Source organism: Diceros bicornis, chromosome 12 (assembly GCF_020826845.1).
Source record: "Diceros bicornis minor isolate mBicDic1 chromosome 12, mDicBic1.mat.cur, whole genome shotgun sequence".
Taxonomy (NCBI): Eukaryota; Metazoa; Chordata; class Mammalia; order Perissodactyla; family Rhinocerotidae; genus Diceros; species Diceros bicornis.
Genome location: NC_080751.1, coordinates 25868882 through 25891041, shown reverse-complemented (window position 1 = coordinate 25891041; position 22160 = coordinate 25868882). Strand labels below are relative to the sequence as shown.

Sequence of the window (22160 nt, the reverse complement as noted above, 5' to 3'; positions counted from 1 at the left end):
TATCCATGGACATGGAATCTCTCACCATTATTTAGTTCTTCTTTGATATCTTTCACCAGAGTTTTGTAATTTTCCTCATATAGATCTTGCTCGTATTTTGTTAAATTTATACAAAAGTATTTCATTTTTTATGGTGCTAAGGGAAATGGTATTATATTTCAAATTTGAAATTCCTTTGTTCATTGCTGGTATATAGGAAAGTGATTAACTTTTGTGTATTAATTTGTATGTCCTGCCACCTTGCTGTAATTGCTCATTAGTTCTACACACTTCTCAATTCTTTCAGACTTTCTATATAGATGACCATGTCATCTGCAATCAAAGACAGTTTTATTTCTTCTTTTCCAATCTGTATCCCTTTTATTTCTCTTTCTTGCCTTATTGCATTAGGTAGGACTTCCAGTACAATGCTGAAAAGCAGTGGTGAGAGGAGACACCCTTTCCTTGTTCCTGATCTAAGGAAAGCTTTGAGCTTTTCACCATTAAGTATAATGTTAGCTGTAGGTTTTTTGTAGGTGTTCTTTACGAAGTTGAGGAAGTTCTCCTCTATTCCTAGTTTACTGAGAGTTATCATGAATGAGTGTTCCACTTTGTCAAATGTTTTTGCATCTATTCATATGATCATGTGATTTTCCTCCTTTGCCTGTTGCTGTAATGGATTACATTAACTGACTGTGAAATCTTGAACCAGTCTTGCTACCTGAGATAAGTCTCAGCTGGTTGTGACGTACTATTCATTTTACACATTGTTGGATTTGATTTGTTGCTAGTATTTTATGAGAATTTTTCCATCTACATTCATAAGAAATACTGGTCTGTAGTTTTCTTCTCTAGTAATGTTTGTCTGGTTTTGGTAGCAGGGTGTTCTGACCTCAAAGAATGAGTAAGGTAGGATTCCCTCTGCCTCTATCTACTGAAAGAGACTATAGAGAATTGGTATAATTTCTTCCTTAAATATTTGGTAGAATTCACCAGTGAACACATCTGGGCCTGGTGCTTTCTGTTTTTAGAAGGTTATTAATTGCTGATTCAACTTCTTTAATAGATATAGGCCTATTCAGAGTGTCTATTTCTTTAAAATTTTTTAAGATGGCTATTACAGAGGAACATTTAATGAAAAAAAGTAGTGATAGATATATTGTGGGTGGAAGAAAACATTTCATAGGATGTGCAGTAAAAGACCCCAAATTTTTTCATTTATATAAATTATACATAAAGAAACTGGAAGGACTAAAAAATTTCTTTTCTTGTTTTGCCATAGAAGAATTACATTTAATTTAAAAAAAATTTATTCTAAAGATTAAAAAAAAGCAATAAGTTAGATATACAGGCCTCAAAATGTAAAACATTAAAATAAAACTACTAATGATATCTTTTACCTATTTGACAGCACCCTACAGAAGCTGTGATCCATGATTCAACTCTCTGATTTGCATAACATACAAAAAAGACAATTCAACAACTAAAAATAATTCTAATAATAAACTCCATTCTTTCAGTCTCCTGAAGGACATTAAAAGGAGATCCAGGGACTTTCATAATAGCTGAGAACAGTAAATGAGCAAGTATAAAACTGGACAACATTATCAATAACAACCATTCAGGGCTCTGGAAACATACATATAATGAGAAGGAGTGGGGAGAGCAGGAAAAAAATTTGAAGAAATTATGGCCCAAACATCCCAAATTTGATGAAAAATGTTCATCTGCACATCCAAGAATCACAACAAATTCAAACTAGGATAAACACAAGGAAATCCACACCTAGACACATCATAATCAAACTGTGAAAAGACAAAGACCAAGAGAAAAATCTTAAAAGCAGCAAGAGAAAAAGAACCAAACGTGTACAAGGGAACCACAATAAGATTAACAGCTGATTTATCAGAAACAAAGGAACAGAGCTATACTGGAACAACTGTTTCCATATTTTACTAGAACTAAGTTAGTATTAATCTGAAGTAGACAGTAATAAATTAAGATGCATATTGTAACCCACAAAGCAACCACCGAAAAAATAATTTTTAAAGTACCAAAAAAAAAAAAAAAATCAATGGAATTAAAATGGTAAACTACGATATACCCACATACTGCAAAATAAGGCAGTCAAGAAGAAACAGAAAAACAAAGGACAGGAGATGTATAGAAAACCAACAGCAAAATGGCACACATAAATGCAACTATATAAATAACATGTAGAGTGAACAGATTAAATACTCCAATCAAAAGGCAGAGATTGTAGGACTAGATTTTTCTTAAAAAAATCCAACTATATGATGCCTCCAAGAGATATACTTTAGATCCAAAAACACAAACAGGTTGAAGTAAGAGGATGGAAAAAGATATCCCATGAAAACAGTAAGCATAATAAAGTTCCAGTTGAACATCAGACAAAATAGACTTTAAGCCAAAAAATGTTTTAAAGAGACAAAGAGGGACATTTTGTAATGATAAAAGGATGAAGTTATCAGGAACATAACAACTGTAAACATATATGGACCTAACAAAAGTCCCAAAATACATGAAGCAAAAACCAACAGAATGAAGGGAGAAAAAGACAAATAGTACAGCCAATTCTTGTTACTCATGGCAGTTATATAGAGTCGTTGCACTGAATTAGCTAATAGTGAACCCTTGAGTTTCTCTTTTTTTAATTATTGTCACCCACTACTTTAATGGGTAAAAAGAGTATGTCAGCATCAAGGGCATCCTAGAGTGGGTTCTCTTTAGAAGAATAACTCAATGCAATTATGTGACTTGCTGTTTGCCTTTGACTGGAAGAAGACAGAGGGTTTGATTAAACACAAACTTTACATGATAACTTTAGGTACCCAATTTGTTTTATAATCCATTGCAGAACTCCATTATTTTTTATTTTATTCTTTTGGTGCAGAAGATTAGTCCTGAGCTAACATCCATTGCCAATTCTTTTATTTTTCCTGAGGAAGACTGGCCCTGAGCTAACATCTGTGCCCATCTTCCTCTATTTTATATGTGGGACGCCTGCCACAGCACGGCTTGCTAAGTGGTGGGTAGGTCCGTGCCTGGGGTCCGAACCTGCGAACCCCAGGCCGCCAAAGCAGAGTGTGTGAACTTAACCACTACGCCACTGGGCTGGCCCCCAGAACTCCTTTAAAGACAGATGTTTCACAGAACTAAGATTTGTTTTGAAGTTCACACTTCAGTCAGAGAAATCCAAGAGAAGCTTTTCCCCTTATGCAAAAATGCCACCATAGACCATCAGCATCCTTCCCCCAACCCCATTCTCTCTGAAAAAAGAGACACGGCTCTCATTTGGGTATTAACAATGCTCTCTTAGTGTTGCTTTCTTTTATTTGGCCCTCTTTTTCTAGAAAATACCTTTCTTTTTAATTGAGGTATAATTGACATATAATATATTAGTTTCGGGTATACAATATAATGATTCAATATTTGTATATATTGCAAAATAATCACCACAGTAAGTCTAGTTAATATCTGTCACCACACAGAGATAAAAAAAATTGGGGGGGCCAGCCCGGTGGCATAGCAGTTAAGTTCAAACATTATGCTTCAGCGGTCCAGGATTCACTGGTTCGGATCCTGGACCTACTCACCGCTCATCAAGCCATGCTGAGGCGGCGTCCCACATAGAAGAGCCACAACTCTACAACTATGATACACAACTATGTACTGGGGCTTTGGGGACTGAAAAGAAAAAAGAGGAAGATTGGCAACAGATGTTAGCGCAGGGCCAATCTTCCTCATAAAAAACAAATAAAAACAACTTCCTGCTCTGATCACTTCTTTGAGTCTTCATTCTCTTGTGAAGGCTCCCATGTGCATGTAAAAATTAAAAAAATTTTTTTTCCTTGTGATGAGGACTTTTAAGTTCTATTCTCTTAGCAACATTCAAATATGCAATACACTATTATTAACTACAGTCACCATGTTGTAAATTATATCCTCATGTGTTATTTATTTTATAATTAGAAGTTTGTACCTTTTGACCCCCTTCACCCATTTCACCCACCCCCTACCTCTGACAACCACCAATCTGTTCACTGTATCTATGAGTTTGAGTTTTTTTTTTTTCTTTTTTTAAGTCCACATATAAGTGAGATCATATGGTATTTGTCTTTCTCTGACTTATTTCACTTAGCATAATTCCCTCAAGTCCATCCATGTTGTCAGAAGTGGCAAGGTTTCATTCTTTTTCATGGCTGAATAGTATTCCACTGTATACATATACAACAGAATTGAAGGGAGAAAAAGACAAACAACACAGTCAATTCTTGTTACTCATGGCAGTTATATTCTATAAAACCACTCCACTGAATTAGTTAATACTGAACCCTTGAATCTTAAATCCTAAAAACAACTTATCTTAGTAGATTCTATTTTCTCTATTTTACAAAACAGAAAATGAGGTTTAGAAGTATTTAGATGACTTGCCTGGGGCTGCCCCACTAAAAGGTGCTAGAATTGGGATTCACATCCCATCCAGCTGGCCCCAGAGCCAGAACTTCTTGCACTACACTGCACTGCCTCGTACCATTTCCATTCTCTGGTCATCTCTGTACCAGTGCAAGAATGCAGAGCATCAACTTGTTTGACTTCAGTTGGGAATTTGCATATTACTGGGAGACTCAAATTATTTACTGCTCTGTGCATTTCCATAAATGACCATGAAAGTATCACAAGTATGGATTTGGGGGTTACAAATAAATTGCAGCAAATAGGCAAATTCACAAATACAGAATCCACAAAATGAGGATCAACTGCAGCTGGAGACTTCAATACCCTACTTTTAATAATGAATAGACGAACTAGGCAGAAAATCAACAAGGATATAGAAGGCAAATGATACTATAAACTCATTAGACCTAACAGACATCTACAGAACAGTCCATGCAACAGCAGCAGAATAAACAGTCTTCTTAAGCACACATGAACATTCTGCCGTACAGATCATATGCTAATCCATAAAATAAGACAACCCAATTAAAAACTGCACAAAAAAGTGAACAATTCACCAAAGAAGAAACAGAATGGAAAATAATCATATAAAAAGATATTCGGGGCCGGCCCCATGGCTTGGTGGTTAAGTGAGCGCGCTGCGATGCTGGTGGCCTGGGTTCGGATCCCGGGCGCGCACCGAGGCACCACTTCTCCGTCCATCCTGAGGCCGAGTCTCACGTACAGCAACTAGAAGGATGTGCAACTATGACATACAACTATCTACTGGGGCTTTGGGGGGAAAAAATAAATAAATAAAATCTTTAAAAAAAAAAAAAAAAGATATTCAATACTATTAATAATTAGAGAACTGCAAATTAAAACCATAATGAAATACCACATTACACCCACTAGAATGGCAATAATCAAAAAGACAGATAATAACAAGTGCTCGCAAGAATGGGGAGAAACTGCAATCTTCATACATTGCTGGTGGGAATGTAAAAGAATGCAGGTACTCTGGAAAGCATTTTGACAATTTTTTTTTTAAGTCAAACAGAAAATGACCATACAAACCAGCAATCATACTCCTAGGTATCTATCAAGATAAATGAAAATACACATCAACAAAAAGACTTGTACACAAATGTTTAAAGACAGGGCCGGCCCCGTGGCTTAGTGGTTAAGTGCACGCGCTCCACTACTGGTGGCCCGGGTTCGGATCCAAGGCGCGCACCGACGCACCACTTCTCCGGCCATGCTGAGGCCACATCCCACATACAGCAACTAGAAGGATGTGCAACTATGACATACAACTATCTACTGGGGCTTTGGGGGAAAAAAAAGGAGGAGGATTGGCAATAGCTGTTAGTTCAGAGCCGGTCTTGCTCAGCAAAAACAGGAGGATTAGCATGGATGTCAGCTCAGGGCTGATCTTCCTCACACACAAAAAATAAATAAACAAATAAAAGTTTAAAGACAGCATTATTCATACTAACCAAAAAAGTGGAAACAATCAAAATATTCATCAAGTGATAAATGGATAAATAAAATGTGTTATATCTACATAATGTAATACTACACAGCAATAAAAAGGAATGAAGTAATGATTCACACCACAACAGGAATGAACTTCAAGAAAAACACTATACTAAGTGAAAGAAGATAATAAAAAGACCACTATCATATGATTCCATTTATAATGAAATGTCCAAAATGGGCAAATCTATAGAGACAAAGTAGATTAAGGGGGCTAGGAGTAAAATGAGAACTGACTACAAATGAACGAAAGGGATATTTTTGATCCCTTTTGATGGAAATGTTCTAGAACTGGATTGTGATGATAGCTGCACAACTCTATATATTTACTAAAATTCATTGTAAAAACTGGTGAATGTATGACGTACAGTATTTATACCTTAATAAAACTGATTAAAAAAAGAGACCCAATTCAAAGGCTCCAACAATATTTATCACACTTTTTCTATTTGCTCCAATATTCTCACACTATGTGCACCCCCTTTCTCTTGCCAACTTAAACTGCCTCTACCCACTATTCCTCAAAACTTTTGCTCTTCTCCCTCTTCTCTTAACCATGTCTTTAGGATGTATATTCCTTATATTTTTTGAATGGAATTCCTTCTTACTTTCTATCCACTGTTTCAGCAACATAAAAACCAGCCTGGACGTGTGGGGTTATTGCACTGATGATTCTTGGCTGTTTTTTTTTTTTCTTTTTGCAGGGGTGGGGGTTGGGGGGTGATTACTGCATTGGCAATTTTAAGATTCTCTTAGGCAGTTTTGTGGGGGTAGAAGGGTGGGAATGGGGGCACTGAGGGGCCAAAAGGGAAATCCAGAGCTGTAGTTTTACATACATTGAATATGGTCCATACAATTTCCTGACGGTGTGAAATAGCACTCCTAGTATAACCCAGAGTTTATAAAGCTAAGACCAATTCTGTGCAAAACATTTTAAGGGGACCACTGACAAAGAATGTTGTCAGAGGTGAATGACTGGTCTGGTGATAAAAATAAAAACCACACCATATGAGGAACAATTGGAGGAATAAGAACTCTTTAGCCTGAAGAAGAAAACGATTAAAGAGACAAGAGTCTCTGGCTTTCAAATTCGTGAAGGACTGGATTCAACTGAGTTAGCGCCATTGGGCGTAACTAAGATCAATGCACAAAAGTTACAGTAAAGCAAAAACATGACTCATTCATACAATTATAGATTTTCTAACACCTTAAAACTATATAACTCTGTTCATGCAGAAGATATTACTACCCAACTGAGATTAATAAACTGATTTCTGGGGCCGGCCTGGTGGCACAGTGGTTAAGTTCAGTGTGCTCCACTTCTGTGGCCCAGGTTCACAGGTTTGGATCCTGGGTACGGACCTACACCACTTATTAAGCTATGCTGTGGTGGTATCCTACATACAAAATAGAGGAAGATGGGCACAGATGTTAGCTCAGGGCCAATCTTCCTCACCAAAAAAAGAAATAAATAAACTGATTTCTATAATGGATGGACAACTAAATCAAACAAATATTGGAATAAATAAATATTTCCAAGAACTTGAAAAGCCCTAAAGGTATTAACACTACTTCTTTTCATACATGAGCATCAGTGACTTGGTTTTTCCCCATCAAATGTACTGAATGAGGTCTTTTCTTTTTCTGCATCAAGTGTGCTTTCTGAAAACTATGAGCACCATATTCTTTACTACTAAATTCTCCTGTAAATAGCATCCTTTTGCATTTTGTGACAAATAATACTATATGTTGGTATATGCTTTTAAAAAACATAAAGAAATGTTTCAATATATTCTTCTGAAAGCTTACTAAAGACCGTACAAATGAAGCTACAAGGCAAATTTCTAGTAAACACTTCAATTCTAATAAAGTCACAATTATATGTACCATATAAACAGCTAAATATTAAAATGGTATAGTAGGTAAAACGGTATAAATTAATGCTCCTACTTACGTTTCTGTGTCTGATACCAATGATTCATTATTGCACACATCATTAAAGGTGTGAAGTTGATTCTATAGTTAGAGAAAAGAAATTAAACTTTTTTCCAACATTATTCTTGTATATGTTAACAACTGTCAAGAAACATGGTTTGATATATGTAGACCATAATCAATAATCACATCAAAATTATAAAATATAAGATAGATAACCAGATACATATACTTTCCAATTAGTCTGGCTATTTTCTTTGTCATATTAAAACACTAAATAAATTCATTCCACAAATAATACTTATGCTTTATTCCACTAAGCACACTAGAGAAAACAAAGCTGAATAAGGGAAAAACACAAAAATCTTAACGCAAGACAGCTAGTAATATGTCATTACAGACATAAAGTTTCGGGAAAGGCTCCCTAGGATAAACACATTTCAGATTTAATTTGAGAAAACGTCAACAACTATTTTCTATAGTTACAAAGTCCAATACATGAGTAAAATCTAGCTACTTCAGAATAACTACACTACGAAAACAGGCAGAAAATGCAAAGGATCAAAGCTAATGGAGACCTTGGTAAACAAGAGAAAGCATATTTATTCTAAAAGATGCAGCTAACTAGTTAGCTCTAGCAAATTGTTGTTACACAAGAATATAGACTCAAGGATACCAGGTCTGCCTCTCCACCCCACCCCTCAAGAGAAGCCAATAATACAGATTTCTCCCTATTTAAAACATTATTTGTTACTGTGCAAACCAAACAAAACATTTTTGTTACTCAAATTTGGCCTATGGCCTAATAATCTGTGGCTTCTGTCTGGAAAATGAATTAAGTAACTACTTATAATCTCTTCCAATTCTTTTTCTCTCTGAAAACACTGCTTTCTAAATGTAAAAAACTGAATAGTTAAAAAAAATAGTGAAGGAGTTGGACCCTGAAATCAAAAAGACCCAAGGTATAAATCCTCCTAAATCTAAGCCTCAGTTTCCTTTTATTTAAAATAGGGAAAATATAGAAATTATTTGTAAAGACCATACAAAGTAATGCATGCAAAATACCGAGCACAATGCCTAGCATTGTAGGAGTTCCGTAAATAGTAGGTATTATTACGATGATGATGACAGTCTGGAAGGCAAATAAAAAATGACCAAAAATAAAGCAAATATAGCTTACCGTTATCTGACTTAGTCCAGCCAACCTCATAGTCAAAGTAGGTGACATAAAGTACTTAAATGCAAGATCAAGGCTTTCTTTATCAAAGCATAACGTTGTATCCAATGGTTCTTTCACTGTGCTCCACATTAAGTCAGCCATGTTGCGAGCCGCACTCTGTCTTAACTCCTGATCAGACAGCTTGCATAAATACCTGAAACGATTCAGAAATAAAACATACACAAAAACTTGCAAAATATTTCTAAAGGCCACTGAATAATTCAATAATATTCCTTTGCTCCACACCTCCAAAATGTTTAGTACAATAGAACCTGGCATCCTGGGATTAAGATTCTCAATTTAAACCATTTCTAAGTGATGCTTCAAGGACTGTGACCTGTGGCAGTGCGTCCTTTGCTGAGAGACCAACTTGAATCAGAAACTGCAAAGAGCCAAGTCATTTAACACCGGATTCTGCACCAGCAGTAAAGCTTTACTGTTCTCTAATACCAGTCAAGTACATAGCTCCTGTTTTAGTAAATTTCAGCTGACATCCTATAAACAGTACATCTACTCCCCCACGCAGCCAAAATTCTTTAAAATGTGTACATTTTAAACATTATTCTTTTTTGGCTTCCAAAACCACAAACCACTGGTTTTCCTCTCAGGCCCTGCCTATTCTATTCGGTTGGTTCCTCCTTCTCTATCCAACCTTTCAACATTAGTGCTCCTCAGGGCTTGTAACCGACTGCAGAAAGGCCCCAAATTCCTCCCACTGCTTTATGCAGAAGTCTTTGCAGTGTGACTTTGTCACTCTTCCCATCATGAGATGTCATCTATTTCTCTATGCCCTTGAATCTGTGCTGTGCCATGAAATTTTCTTTGGACAATGGGGCATTAAGAGATGTGATATAAGCAGAAGCTTGAAAAGTCTTTCAGCTTTCCCTCTCTCACTGGGAACTCTTTCACCACCAAGAAAAGGAACCCAGATTAGCCTGCTAGATAAAGAGACATGGCTGATGCCCCAAGTGACATCTAGCCAACTGCAAGACGTGTATGAGCTCCCCTGTCCTCCCCAAGACCAATCAGCCTGCCAACCACAGGACATATGAGTCAAGCTATCCTAGAGCATCCAGTTCTAGCCTCGACAGACCAGATCAGTAGAGCTAGCCTCAATAGACCAGATCAGTAGAGCTAGCTATCAAGAGAACTGAGAAATAATAAATGGCTGTTATTTTAAGCTACTAAGTTTGGGGAGTTTTTTCTTACACAGCAAAAGCAAACTGATACAGGACTCCATCTTAGACTCACTTCTATTCTCTTTCCACATTCTCTCCCCAGATGACCTCATTCATTCCTGTGGTTTTTAAGTACTGTCTTTATGCTGACAACTCTTAAATTAATGATATTGTTCTGAATTACAGGCTTATCCTCCTAATTTGCCAGTGCCACTTAAATATCCCACAAGCACCTCAAAATAAAGTATTTAAGTTCCCCCGGTCTTTCACATCTCAGTTAATGACACCCACAGCACAAAGGAGAAATCGACGGTAGGGAGGTTAGAGTGTCATCCATGATGGTGCCCTTTTCCTTACACTCCGAAATCATCAATCTTGTCGATTTCACTTTCATTTATATCCATTCAATATTCAAAATCACCATAAATAATCCTTGTACAAGTAACCATCGTTTCTTCCCAGGACAACTACATTAACCTTTCAATTGGTCTCCTAGCTTCTACTCCAACCTCCCTATAATTTATGACCCACTTAAAGGCCAAAGTGATCTGTTAAAAACCATCATGACTCATCTGCTTAAAACTCTTCAATAGATTCCCATTGCTAAATTAAATCCAAACTCCTTACAATAACTTGAAGGTCCTGAATAATCTGCCCCCGCTTATCCAACCATATATCATAATTATACCCCCTTACACACCATGCTCCACACCAGTCTGCTTCTAATTTCTTTAACATGTCATACTCTTTCCAACTTCAAAGCCTATGCCCTTATGTTCCTTCTACCTGAAATACGTCCTTCCAATTATCATCCAATTGGATGATTCATGTTCTTCAGATGTCACCTTTCAGAAAGGCGTGTGCCTCATATTCCTTCTCTATCATGTTACCTTACTTGCATAGTATTGATGACTATGATTCTTTTCCTGATACTTTCCTCAATAACTTGAACGGTAACAGGAAAACAGCAGGCACTCAAATCTTTGTGAATGAATGAATGAGAAAAAGCATAAAAAACTCACAGATATTATCAAGAAATACAACCTTAGAACTCTAAACAGTTCATACTTTAAGTCTAACCAATATAATTCTTTGTCCATCCTCTTCTTAGGTTTCCTCCTTAAATTGAGACTTACAAAATTAAAATGTCACCTCCTCCTCCATGAGACCTTCTCTACCCCCATACTTAAAATTTGACCAACCTTCTAGAACTCTCAATCCACCTTTGCTGTTATTATTCTCTGTAATACTCATCACTTTCTAATGAACTATATCATTTACTTATTTACTTGTACATAGACTGCACAAAAGCAGAAATTTTTTCTGCTCTGCTATATTGCCAGTGCCTGGAACATAATACTTAGTATATATTTGTTGACTGAATAAATACAGTGGAATACCATGTAAACATTGTTAATCTCTTTAATTCTTTTTACATATTCACGTAAAAAAAAGTCCAACATGAATTGCTTACAAGTAAACATTAAATATAAACCTACATATGTGCATAAAAATACTATACACTAAACTGCCAATGAAAATTTTCTCTAGAGGATGTGAGTACAGGGACTTGCAAATAATTTAATTCTGTACCACGTTTATAAACTGTTTAAACATTATTACATTGATAATTAGGGGGCAAAGATTTTATCAACTTACCTAATAACATAGGTCCTAAAAGGGATAATGTGCTGCATGACAGCAGGGATATGTAGCCATATTCTAATCTAAAAGGAAGCAGAAAGATGACAATGTATAACGAATATGTGAAATACATGTCTTTCACTTTAATTAAAAACAAGAGCTTTTAGTATTTTGCTGCCTCTAAAACTACATACATTTTATCTATTCTGAAAAGAATAAACTAAGAAATAGAATTACACACATATCAGGTAAGTAATTTAACTTATACAGTTATGCACCACGTAACGATGTTTTGGTCAACGACGGACTGCGTATACCATGGTGGTCCCATAAGATTAGTACCATATAGCCTAGTGTGTAGTAGGCTATCCCATCTAGGTTTGCGTTAAGTACACTCTGATGTTCACATAACGACAAAACCGCCTAACAACACACTTCTCAGAACATATCCCCGTCGTTAAGCAACACATGACTATACATTTTTTTACAAATATACATATAATCAATCTGAAAAATTAATATCAGCTTCTTGCTGAAAAGGGAGAACCATCTATCCAACTAATATCATGTTACCACATGCTACCCTATATGTCTTTGGATGGTAGCAACCCAAATACTACAGCACTGAATTAGTTTAATAAACCATCTTAGTTTTTAATAAACCATCTCATCCTTCCTTCTAAAAAAATCAAATTACCTATGATTTCTAGTCACTTCAATATCCATCTAAAGCAAATATATGTTAGTCACATTGATTACAATATCAACTATTTAATGAATTAAGTTCTTGCTGTAAGTACTCCAATCTAAGTTATAATAAAAGTTATAATAAATGTTTCCTTTTTTCTGCATGACATTCCAACCCATTTCTAAATCTAATGTGCTTACATTATAGTAGTTTTATGTTCATAAATAGCGGTTTAAATATAAGAATAAAAATCCCAAGCAAATCAACAATCTATGATACTAAGCCTTGACACAGGCAAGGCATACAAATTAAAAACAAATTTAGAAATAGAGGATGTATGGCTTCTCTCTAATCTAATCAAAGAAATCTACATAAGTCCTATAGCAAACACTATATGAAATGATGATGAAACGTTAAAACTTTTCCTTCTGAGACTAGGAACAAAACAATAATGTCTTCAATTCAACTTGAACTAAACGTCCTAGACAGTGCAGTGCATTAGGCAAGAAACTAAAAAAAAGGCATAGAACTAGAAAGGAAGAATTAAAACCAATATTACTCTGAGATGATATGATTATGTAAGCAGAAAATCCAAAATAATTTTCAGATAAACATTTTTGGAACTAATCAGGTTAGCAAGATTGCTGCTTAGAAATACAAATAAATATACACACATATACACACATACATACAAACTATATTTTATATATATATTCCTTACATAGGAAAATTATGAGAAAAATTAAAGAACATGTAAATAAAACACATTTACCACATTTATAAGTTAGAAGACTCAACACAGCAGAGATGACAGTTCTCCCCAAATTGATCTATAGATTCAATGCACCCAAAAAGGTTTATGTGTGGAATTTTAGGCACTGATTCCAAAGGCAAAGGTCCAAGAAGAGACAAAACACTCTTTAAGAATGAGAGGGAGTGGGGATATAATGTACAGCTTGGTGACTATACTGGTTAATAATACTATATGACATATTTGAAAGTTGCTAAGAGAATAGTTCTTAAAAGTTCTTATCACAAGAAAAAAAATTGTTAACTACGTGTGGTGATGGACGTTACCTAGACTTATTGTGGTGATCATTTTGCAATATATAGAGATATTGAATCATTACATTGTACACCTGAAACTAATATAATATGTCAATTACATCTCAATAAAAAAAAAAGACAGAGAAGTAGAACTTGCTTTACCAGATAGCAAGACTACTTTTTTTTTTTTAATAATTTTATTTATTTATTTTTTCCCCCAAAGCCCCAGTAGATAGTTGTATGTCATAGCTGCACATCCTTCTAGTTGCTGTATGTGGGACGCGGCCTCAGCATGGCCAGAGAAGCGGTGTGTCGGTGCGCACCTGGGATCCGAACCCAGGCCGCCAGCAGCGGAGCACGCGCACTTAACCGCTAAGCCACGGGGCCGGCCCTAGCAAGACTTCTTACAAAGCTCCAGAAATTAAGATGGCATGCAAATAGCACAAGATTAAGCAAACAGACTAACGGAATATGCTAGAGATCTCAGACTCATGCACATAAAGACATCTGATTTATGACAAAAATGGCACTTTAGAATAAAGAGGAAAGGACTGTCTTTCCTAGAGTGTTAGGACCAGTGTTGTCTATACAGAAAAGAAAATGAATCTTGATCCCTCACCCACACTATACACAAAAATCAATTCCAACTGAACTGCAGATCAAAATGTGCAAGTAAAACAATAAAACTTCTAGTATATAGGGAAATATCTTCATGACCTTAGGGTAAGAAAGACTTTTTCAACCATAAATGAAAACATTAACTATAAAAAAAATTTTTGGTAAGTTAGACACCATTAAGTTTAACGAACAATAGCTCTTAAAAGACACAAGAGAATGAAAAGCAAACCACAGAGTGGAAGATATTAGCAATACGTATATGTCAGATAAAAGACTTGTAGCCAAAACATAAGCAATCTCCACACATCAGTAAGAAAAAGGCAGACAATTTGATTTTTAAAATGGGTAAAAGACTTGAACAGGTACTTCTCAAAAAATATCCAAATGGCTTATATGCCTATGAAATGGTACTCAATCTCATTAGTCATTAAAAAAATGTGAAATAAAACGACATTGAGATACTATTACATCAATTAGCAATCTCTAAGAGTAAGAATACCAGGTGTTTGCAAGGATGTGGAGCAATGGGAACTCTCATTCCTGGTAGGAATGTAAAGTAACACAATCACATAGGAAAACCTTAGCATTAATACATAAGATTGAATACATACATACCCTATGATCAAGAAATTCCACTTCTAGATATACATTCAAATAAAATGCATGCACATGTGCACCAGAAGACATGTAAAAGAATGCTGACACTACATTAATTGTAACAGCCTAAATGTCCATCACCAGTAAAATGGATCTCTGCTGGTATATTTTTAAAGGAGTATTATGTAACAATGAAAATGAGCAGACTAGAACTACATGAAATACAAACCTCAATGTTAACCAAAGGCAGCCAGACATGAAAGAATACACAGTATGTGATTCCACACGTACATTGTTAACAGACAAAACTAAATCATATTATTTATGGATGTAAACTTAGGTGATAAAACTATAAAGAAAAGCAAGAAAGTGATCACCCCATAAAAATATGAATTGTGTTTACCTTTAAGAGCAAAGAGATAGAATAGTGACTTGGAGGGAGCATAAGGGAGGCTTCTGGGGAGCTAACAATGTTTTGTTTCTTGGCGTAGGCAGTCGGTAAATGGGGTATTTGCTCTGATAAATCACTGAGCCATATATTATCATTTTGTACATTTTTCTGTATGAATGTTTTATTTCAGTTGTTAAAAAAAAGGTTAAAAGATTCGATTATATATAAGATACATTAAAGGAGATGAAAATGAAACTAGGTACATTGATACCTTTTATTTTGGGATAATGACACAAATAAAAATTTTTTTTTAAATGATAAGAAAAAATGCCAACATCCGAAGGAAAAACTTTAATAGAAAGAAGAGCTACCACTTACTGAGCCCTTAATACTCCCATTCTGACAGATGAGAAAAGTGAGGCTTATAAAAAAAAAAAAAATTTACACAGTACGTAACAAAGCTACAATTCAAACCCAGGATTATTTCTCTATAAAATCTACGTTCTTTAATACTATTATAGATGCAAAACATTATAAGAACCAAATTCCATATGCTATTAATCAGAACAAAGCTACAATTCAAACCCAGGATTATTTCTCTATAAAATCTACGTTCTTTAATACTATTACAGATGCAAAACATTATAAGAACCAAATTCCATATGCTATTAATCACAGAGTATATGTCCTTTTTCTTTCCTTACAGTAACTTTTGAGCTTCTAAGGTTTGCTTTTTCCCCTCTTGGTGATAACAGAATTGTAGTAGTCCTCCTAAGTACATGTTAAATATCTCAGGAATAGGAAAAAATAGTCCTTGCTCCCCCCATAACTGCAGAAAAGGAGATACCACAAATCTAGTTTTGACAAAATGGTTAAATAAAAACTTCACAGAACTGTCAACCCACTCTGTCTAGTGTGGAGATATATGAAAATGTATAATCCTAGCCTAACTTCTGATATTAAAGAGTCCTTGTTAGCGTTTTTGTAAAAGCAGTCTTACAGGGGCCGGCCCAGTAGCACAGTGGTTGGGTTCGTGCACTCCACTTCAGCGGCCCAGGGTTCACAGGTTTGGATTCCGGGCACGGACCTACACACCACTCATCAGGCCATGCTGTGGTGGCATCCTACATACAAAACAGAGGAAGACTGGCACAGATGTTAGCTCAGGGACAATCTTCCTCAAGCAAAAAGAGGAGGATTGGCAACAGATGTTAGCTCAGGGCTAATCTTCCTCACCAAAAAAAAAGCAGTCTTAGAGCACTGAGAATTCAGAAATTGTTATTCGGTGCTCTGATATGTTACTATAACCCCTATAAGTTTGCATCTCTGATGACATGTCTAACCTAATAATTTGTCATATCTGTTTTCTAAAGCATGAGGTTTAGAAAGGTTTCCCTATTAAGCCTCATTTGTACCACTCCATACATGTTAATAAAATAAATCCCATGACCCTATTGGAAGAGTCCTTAGACTTTGTCACTTTTAAACTAATAAAAGGTGTTTTGTCTGAGACAACTAACTGAAGCAAAGAGCTGAGGGAGGGGGGCTGCCCGGTGGCGCAAGCAGTTAAGTGCGCACGCTCCGCTGCAGTGGCCCGAGGTTTACCGGTTCGGATCCCGGGTGTGCACTGATGCACCGCTTGTCAAGCCATGCTGTGGCGGCGTCCCATATAAAGTAGAGGAAGATGGGCACGGATGTTAGCCCAGGGCCAGTCTTCCTCAGCAAAAGAGAGAAGGATTGGCAGATGTTAGCTCAGGGCCGATCGTCCTCACACACACAAAAAAAGTTGATAAACAAATATGAATTCTTCAGAGCTGAGGGAGGATACTATAAGCTAAAATCAAACATAACTCAACTTAGGTCTTAGTCAGGAAACTTCCAGAAAGACTATGCATTCTATTACTGTAACCTGTGCTAAATATTGGTTAGCTGCTTTTGATGAAAACCTAAAGGCCAACACAAAGTAAGAAAACTACATACATAAAGATTTTTGTTGGTTTTTCCTGTGGCTGCAACTTTTATTACTAAGAATGGATCCATATAACAGTGAAGTAATATTTGTGCAAAATTGAGAAACCTGCTAACAGTCAGTGTCAGTTAAGAAATGCTGAAGCAAGTTTTTGAAATTGAAATTAATGCACAGGCTTGAGAATATTATCAGATTTTTTAAACATTAATCTGATAAAGTAAGAGTTTTCTTCTTTGTTGATAATTCACACCCAGGACAAAGTGAGTTTTCCTGTGCTGCAAGCTCTGGATTGTAGGTTCAGGCTAAGAGATAACACTCACCACTTCATAAAGTCACCTTTCCTCATTAAGAGTGAGGAAACCACTCTAGAAAACAAACAGAATGGTTTGGTTCCCAGGAAATGATGTTCTCTTCTGAATGTGTGATTTACTATAATCAATCATTCAAGGAACAGGTACTCAATAAGCTTAGCCTTTAACCCTCTTATCCTAAAAGTGGTTTATAATTCATAGAGTTTTTTCTTTTCAAGAGAGGATTGGCCTAAAATCTAATAATTCTTTTCCTTATTTAAATGTAGGAGTTTTTGTTCCTGTGTGAAAGCCCATGTAAAATCAGAGGTTCCCACATAGGGACCCTCAGCCTTGTTGAAACTGAAACAGCATGGCTAAACCAGCTGCCTATTTCTCAAGAAAATAGATGAGATATATAGAAATGACCAGGTTTACAATTTACAATGACCCATGAGAGGAAACTACTGTGCTCTAGATCAATTTGTATGTGGCTAGAAAATTTTGAAATTTAAAGGCTCTAAAGTTTCTCAAAATGCAAAGGGATGCCTATTTTAATTGTTTAAAGTGACCATTAAGTGTTTATATAAACAAGTAGGGTGGTCAAGATTCCAAAAAAAGTTTAGAAATCATGCCCAACTCCTAGTGCTTTAAACGACACCAACCCTTTCAGAAAAATTCTAGACTCTGAAAACAATAAAGTACAGGCTCTACAGAAACCTTGATTACAAAAAGAACTATAACTTAAGCTCTTAATTTGCACCAAATATTAACTATATTAGAATGAAGAGGGACAAATCAAAAAACGTTTTTATGAGGAAAAGGTGCCAAGTGGGAGTTACTCAATCGAGTTTTAAAACCTTTAGCTGAGGGCCAGCCCCGTGGCTTAGTGGTTAAGTGCATGAGCTCCGCTACTGGTGGCCCAGCTTCGGATCCCGGGTGCGCACCAACGCACCGCTTGTCCGGCCATGCTGAGGCGGCGTCCCACATACAGCAACTAGAAGGATGTGCAACTATAACATACAACTATCTACTGGGGCTTTGGGGAGAAAAAGGAGGAGGACTGGCAATAGATGTTAGCTCAGGGCCGGTCTTCCTCAGCAAAAAGAGGAGGATTGTCATGGATGTTAGCTCAGGGCTGATCTTCCTCACACACACAAAAAAAAAGCCTTTACCTGAAAAGTACATATGTTATACTCTCAGGAAAAAACCAAACATATATTACGGTATCCAAACAACTACATTATTAATTTAAAGAGTATGACTAATTTTAATCTAATTTTTGTTTAATGATCTCAGTTGAATTACAAGATAAAGTTATGTAAACTGACAACAGCCCATCAATGAGCAGTCATAAAAAGGCTGAGGTGAAAGATGAAACGGAATCTCAACCGTTTTCTTTAGTAAAGGATAACTTAAAGATATAATAATAAATTAAAGTCTTTAATGAGTCTTGCATAATAGACTTTTAACCAAGAATTTGTAAAATAAATTCAAGAAATACATTTTAATGCAGTTAATATTCCTGATTAAGGAAAAGCTTTGATAAACTGTTTTGTGAATTTTGGATTTCAAACTCACTTTATATGCCTTCTCCAAATTTACCCCAATGTAAAATTAAAATCTCAACATAGGATTTAGGTTCACTCAAAAGTTTATATTTTGTTCTTTCTCCCAAAGAAAGCCAAACTGAATAGAATTTCCTATCAAACAAATAAGGTCAATCAGAATAACAGAACTGGATAAGTATTTAATAACAGCTAAAATAAATAAGAGCTACCAGTCACTAAATGCTTACTATATATCAGATGTTATAATAAGAGCTGCTATAATAAGAGCTTAAAATCTATCTTAAAACCTCACAACAATCTTCTAAAGTAGATTATCATTTTTATCATTCCCATTCTACGGATTAAAAAAACTGAGGCTCAGATTTTGGATTCAAACGCACCTGTGAATCCAAAGCTTACATTCTTTTTTTTTTTTTTTTTTAAGATTTTATTTATTTATTTTTTCCCTCCAAAGCCCCAGTAGATTGTTGTATGTCATAGCTGCACATCCTTCTAGTTGCTGTATGTGGGACGCGGCCTCAGCATGGCCGGAGAAGCGGTGCGTCCGTGCACGCCCGGGATCCGAACCCGGGCTGCCAGCAGCGGAGCGCAAGCACTTAACCGCTAAGCCACGAGGCCGGCCCCTAAAGCTTACATTCTTAATCTACATGCCATGCTGCCATTGCACATAACATTTTCAACCTGTCAGAAACCAAGGAATTTGGGGACTAAAAATGACCTTGATACAAATCATTTATTTCAAATATGGAAACATGGAGGTCCAGACAATAAATCTGAGTAAACACAGTGCCTTTTCTAGTGTACTACTTCATTGCAAAGAGAATATCATTGGAAACAAGGCAACAAAGTATTTGATTGAGTCCTTCTGCACCTTATATTTTTATTTTATACACATACTTTAAATATGTCACATTAGTAATTATTTAAGGTAATTCAATTAACACAAGAATTCAGGCTTTGGTAAAGTCAGATTTAAGTTTTGCTACACCAATTTTTTAAATAATGACCAGAATAGAAGGTTATTAAAGGCTTAATTTTAATATACAGGTAATAAAAAGTATTTATCTCTGCTTCCATACTTACTGTGCTTCACAGTAACTGAAATTCACAACATACAAAACAATTATCTTCTTCAGAAAGGCAAAAAGAAATGTCAGGTCTTTACTTGTAATACAGAGGGAAGTCAGGCACACTGTAGTAGTACCCTAGGCTAACCATTATTTAAGCAACCAAAGATTCTAAGAAGCCAAAAATCTCCCAGTACAAAATCCCAGTCGAGGAAAGTTAAAATCAACATAAGACTTTTCTGCCTATCTTATATTTTAGACAAAAAGAGGTAAATGGCTAAATTTACCTATTTAACTAAACTCATTAACGTATACGAATTACAATTTTATCAAAATAAAGACCTTAAGGGGCGGGCCCGGTGGCGCAAGCGGTTAAGTGCGCGAGTTCCACTGCGGCGCCGCGGGGTTCGCCAGTTCGGATCCCGGTGCGCACCGACACACTGCTTAGCAAGCCATGCTGTGGAGGCGTCCCATACAAAGTAGAGGAAGATGGGCATGGATGTTAGCCCAGGGCCAGTCTTCCTCAGCAAAAAGAGGAGGATTGGCAGATGTTAGCTCAGGGCCAATCTTCCTCACAAAAAATAAATAAAAAAATAAAGACTTTAAAAAGGTTTCTGTACTCAATTTTCTCAAAATATAAGCAGAGAAAAAATATTGTACATGCAGATCACTCAAAACCTGCCTTTTCTGGATATAAAATTCATGTTATTAAAATATTAGAGGGCCGGTCCCGTGGCTTAGTGGTTAATTGCGTGCGCTCCGCTGCTGGCAGCCCGGGTTCGGATCCTGGGCGCGCACCGACGCACCGCTTCTCCGGCCATGCTGAGGCCGCGTCCCACATGCAGCAACTAGAAGGATGTGCAACCATGACATACAACTATCTACTGGGGCTTTGGGGGAAAAATAAATAAATAAAATTAAAAAACCATTTGTGAAGATTAAATAATTTATAAAAAAAAAATAAAAAAATAAAATAAAATATTAGACATTGTTCCTAAGATTAAAACCAATTCCAAACAATACTTACATTAGATACAACTGTAATAAATGCATGTGCTATAAGAAATGGCAAAGTTTCAGGAGTTCCATATTCAAAGCAATCCTTCATGAGAGAAAGGCCATTTTTCCCACAAAACAAACATACATAACGAAGCAAATGCAACGGTACTTCTACATCCTGAGGAAAAAAAGAAAATCTATTATTTTAAAACTTATCAGGAATAATTTTCATTTTATTACCAATACTGGAAAGATAGTGATCAGACATAAACTCAAAAGACATATGAACAAAAAAAACAAAATTTTTCATAAACTTGAGAATGAAAAAAGATAAACACTTACATTCATATCACAGAATGCCCCTAATATGTTGCTTTCTTGGGTTGATATATCCTGATTAAAAAAAAAACGTAAATATAATTAGATCACACTACTAAATGATAATCTTTAAAAAATAGAATTTTCTATATCTGATTTTATAAAACAGATTTTGCAATTGCTTCTCATCATCAACAGTGGTATGTATTCCTAACTGAAGCTAATATGATTCACTTCTAAAGTATACTTTAACTCTTCTCCAAAGAATCTTTCTTTACTATGTACTACACATTATTTTGCCTTCTTAAAAACTTTTCCTTAAAGAATCGGAGTAATTCGTATAAAAATACACTATAACTTAGATGTTATAATATACACTATAAACTTAAGCGTTTTTGAAACTGTGCTCTGGAATTACCTATATGTGTACTTAAAAGGTCCACAATGTGCTTTCCACGCATAAGATTTAAACTACCTGAAAGCACACTCATCCATTGTTGGTGAGAGTAAAGTTTTTGTTTTTTCCCCCCAAAACCTCACATAAATAAGATAATGCCACTCTACTTCTAGAAGTAAACAAAGGAATTTGTCTATTACTTTAAAAGAGAAAACAAAGAAGAAAAAAAATGAGTAACTAGAAAGTAATTCTATAACTA

At 35.8% G+C, this 22160-nt stretch overlaps 1 protein-coding gene across 6 annotated transcripts in view; it reads right to left on the bottom strand.

Moving 5' to 3' along the window:
* Positions 1–22160, bottom strand: part of USP34 (ubiquitin specific peptidase 34) — a 244102-nt gene that overhangs the window by 149199 nt on the left and 72743 nt on the right. For all 6 annotated transcript variants that reach the window (XM_058551143.1, XM_058551144.1, XM_058551142.1 and 3 more), the window contains 5 exons: positions 21529–21579; positions 21215–21364; positions 11968–12035; positions 9092–9284; positions 7931–7992 (listed from right to left, as the gene is read on the bottom strand). In XM_058551143.1, coding sequence (XP_058407126.1) covers positions 7931–7992; positions 9092–9284; positions 11968–12035; positions 21215–21364; positions 21529–21579 — 524 coding nt within the window. The remainder of the gene's footprint in view (positions 1–7930; positions 7993–9091; positions 9285–11967; positions 12036–21214; positions 21365–21528; positions 21580–22160) is intronic.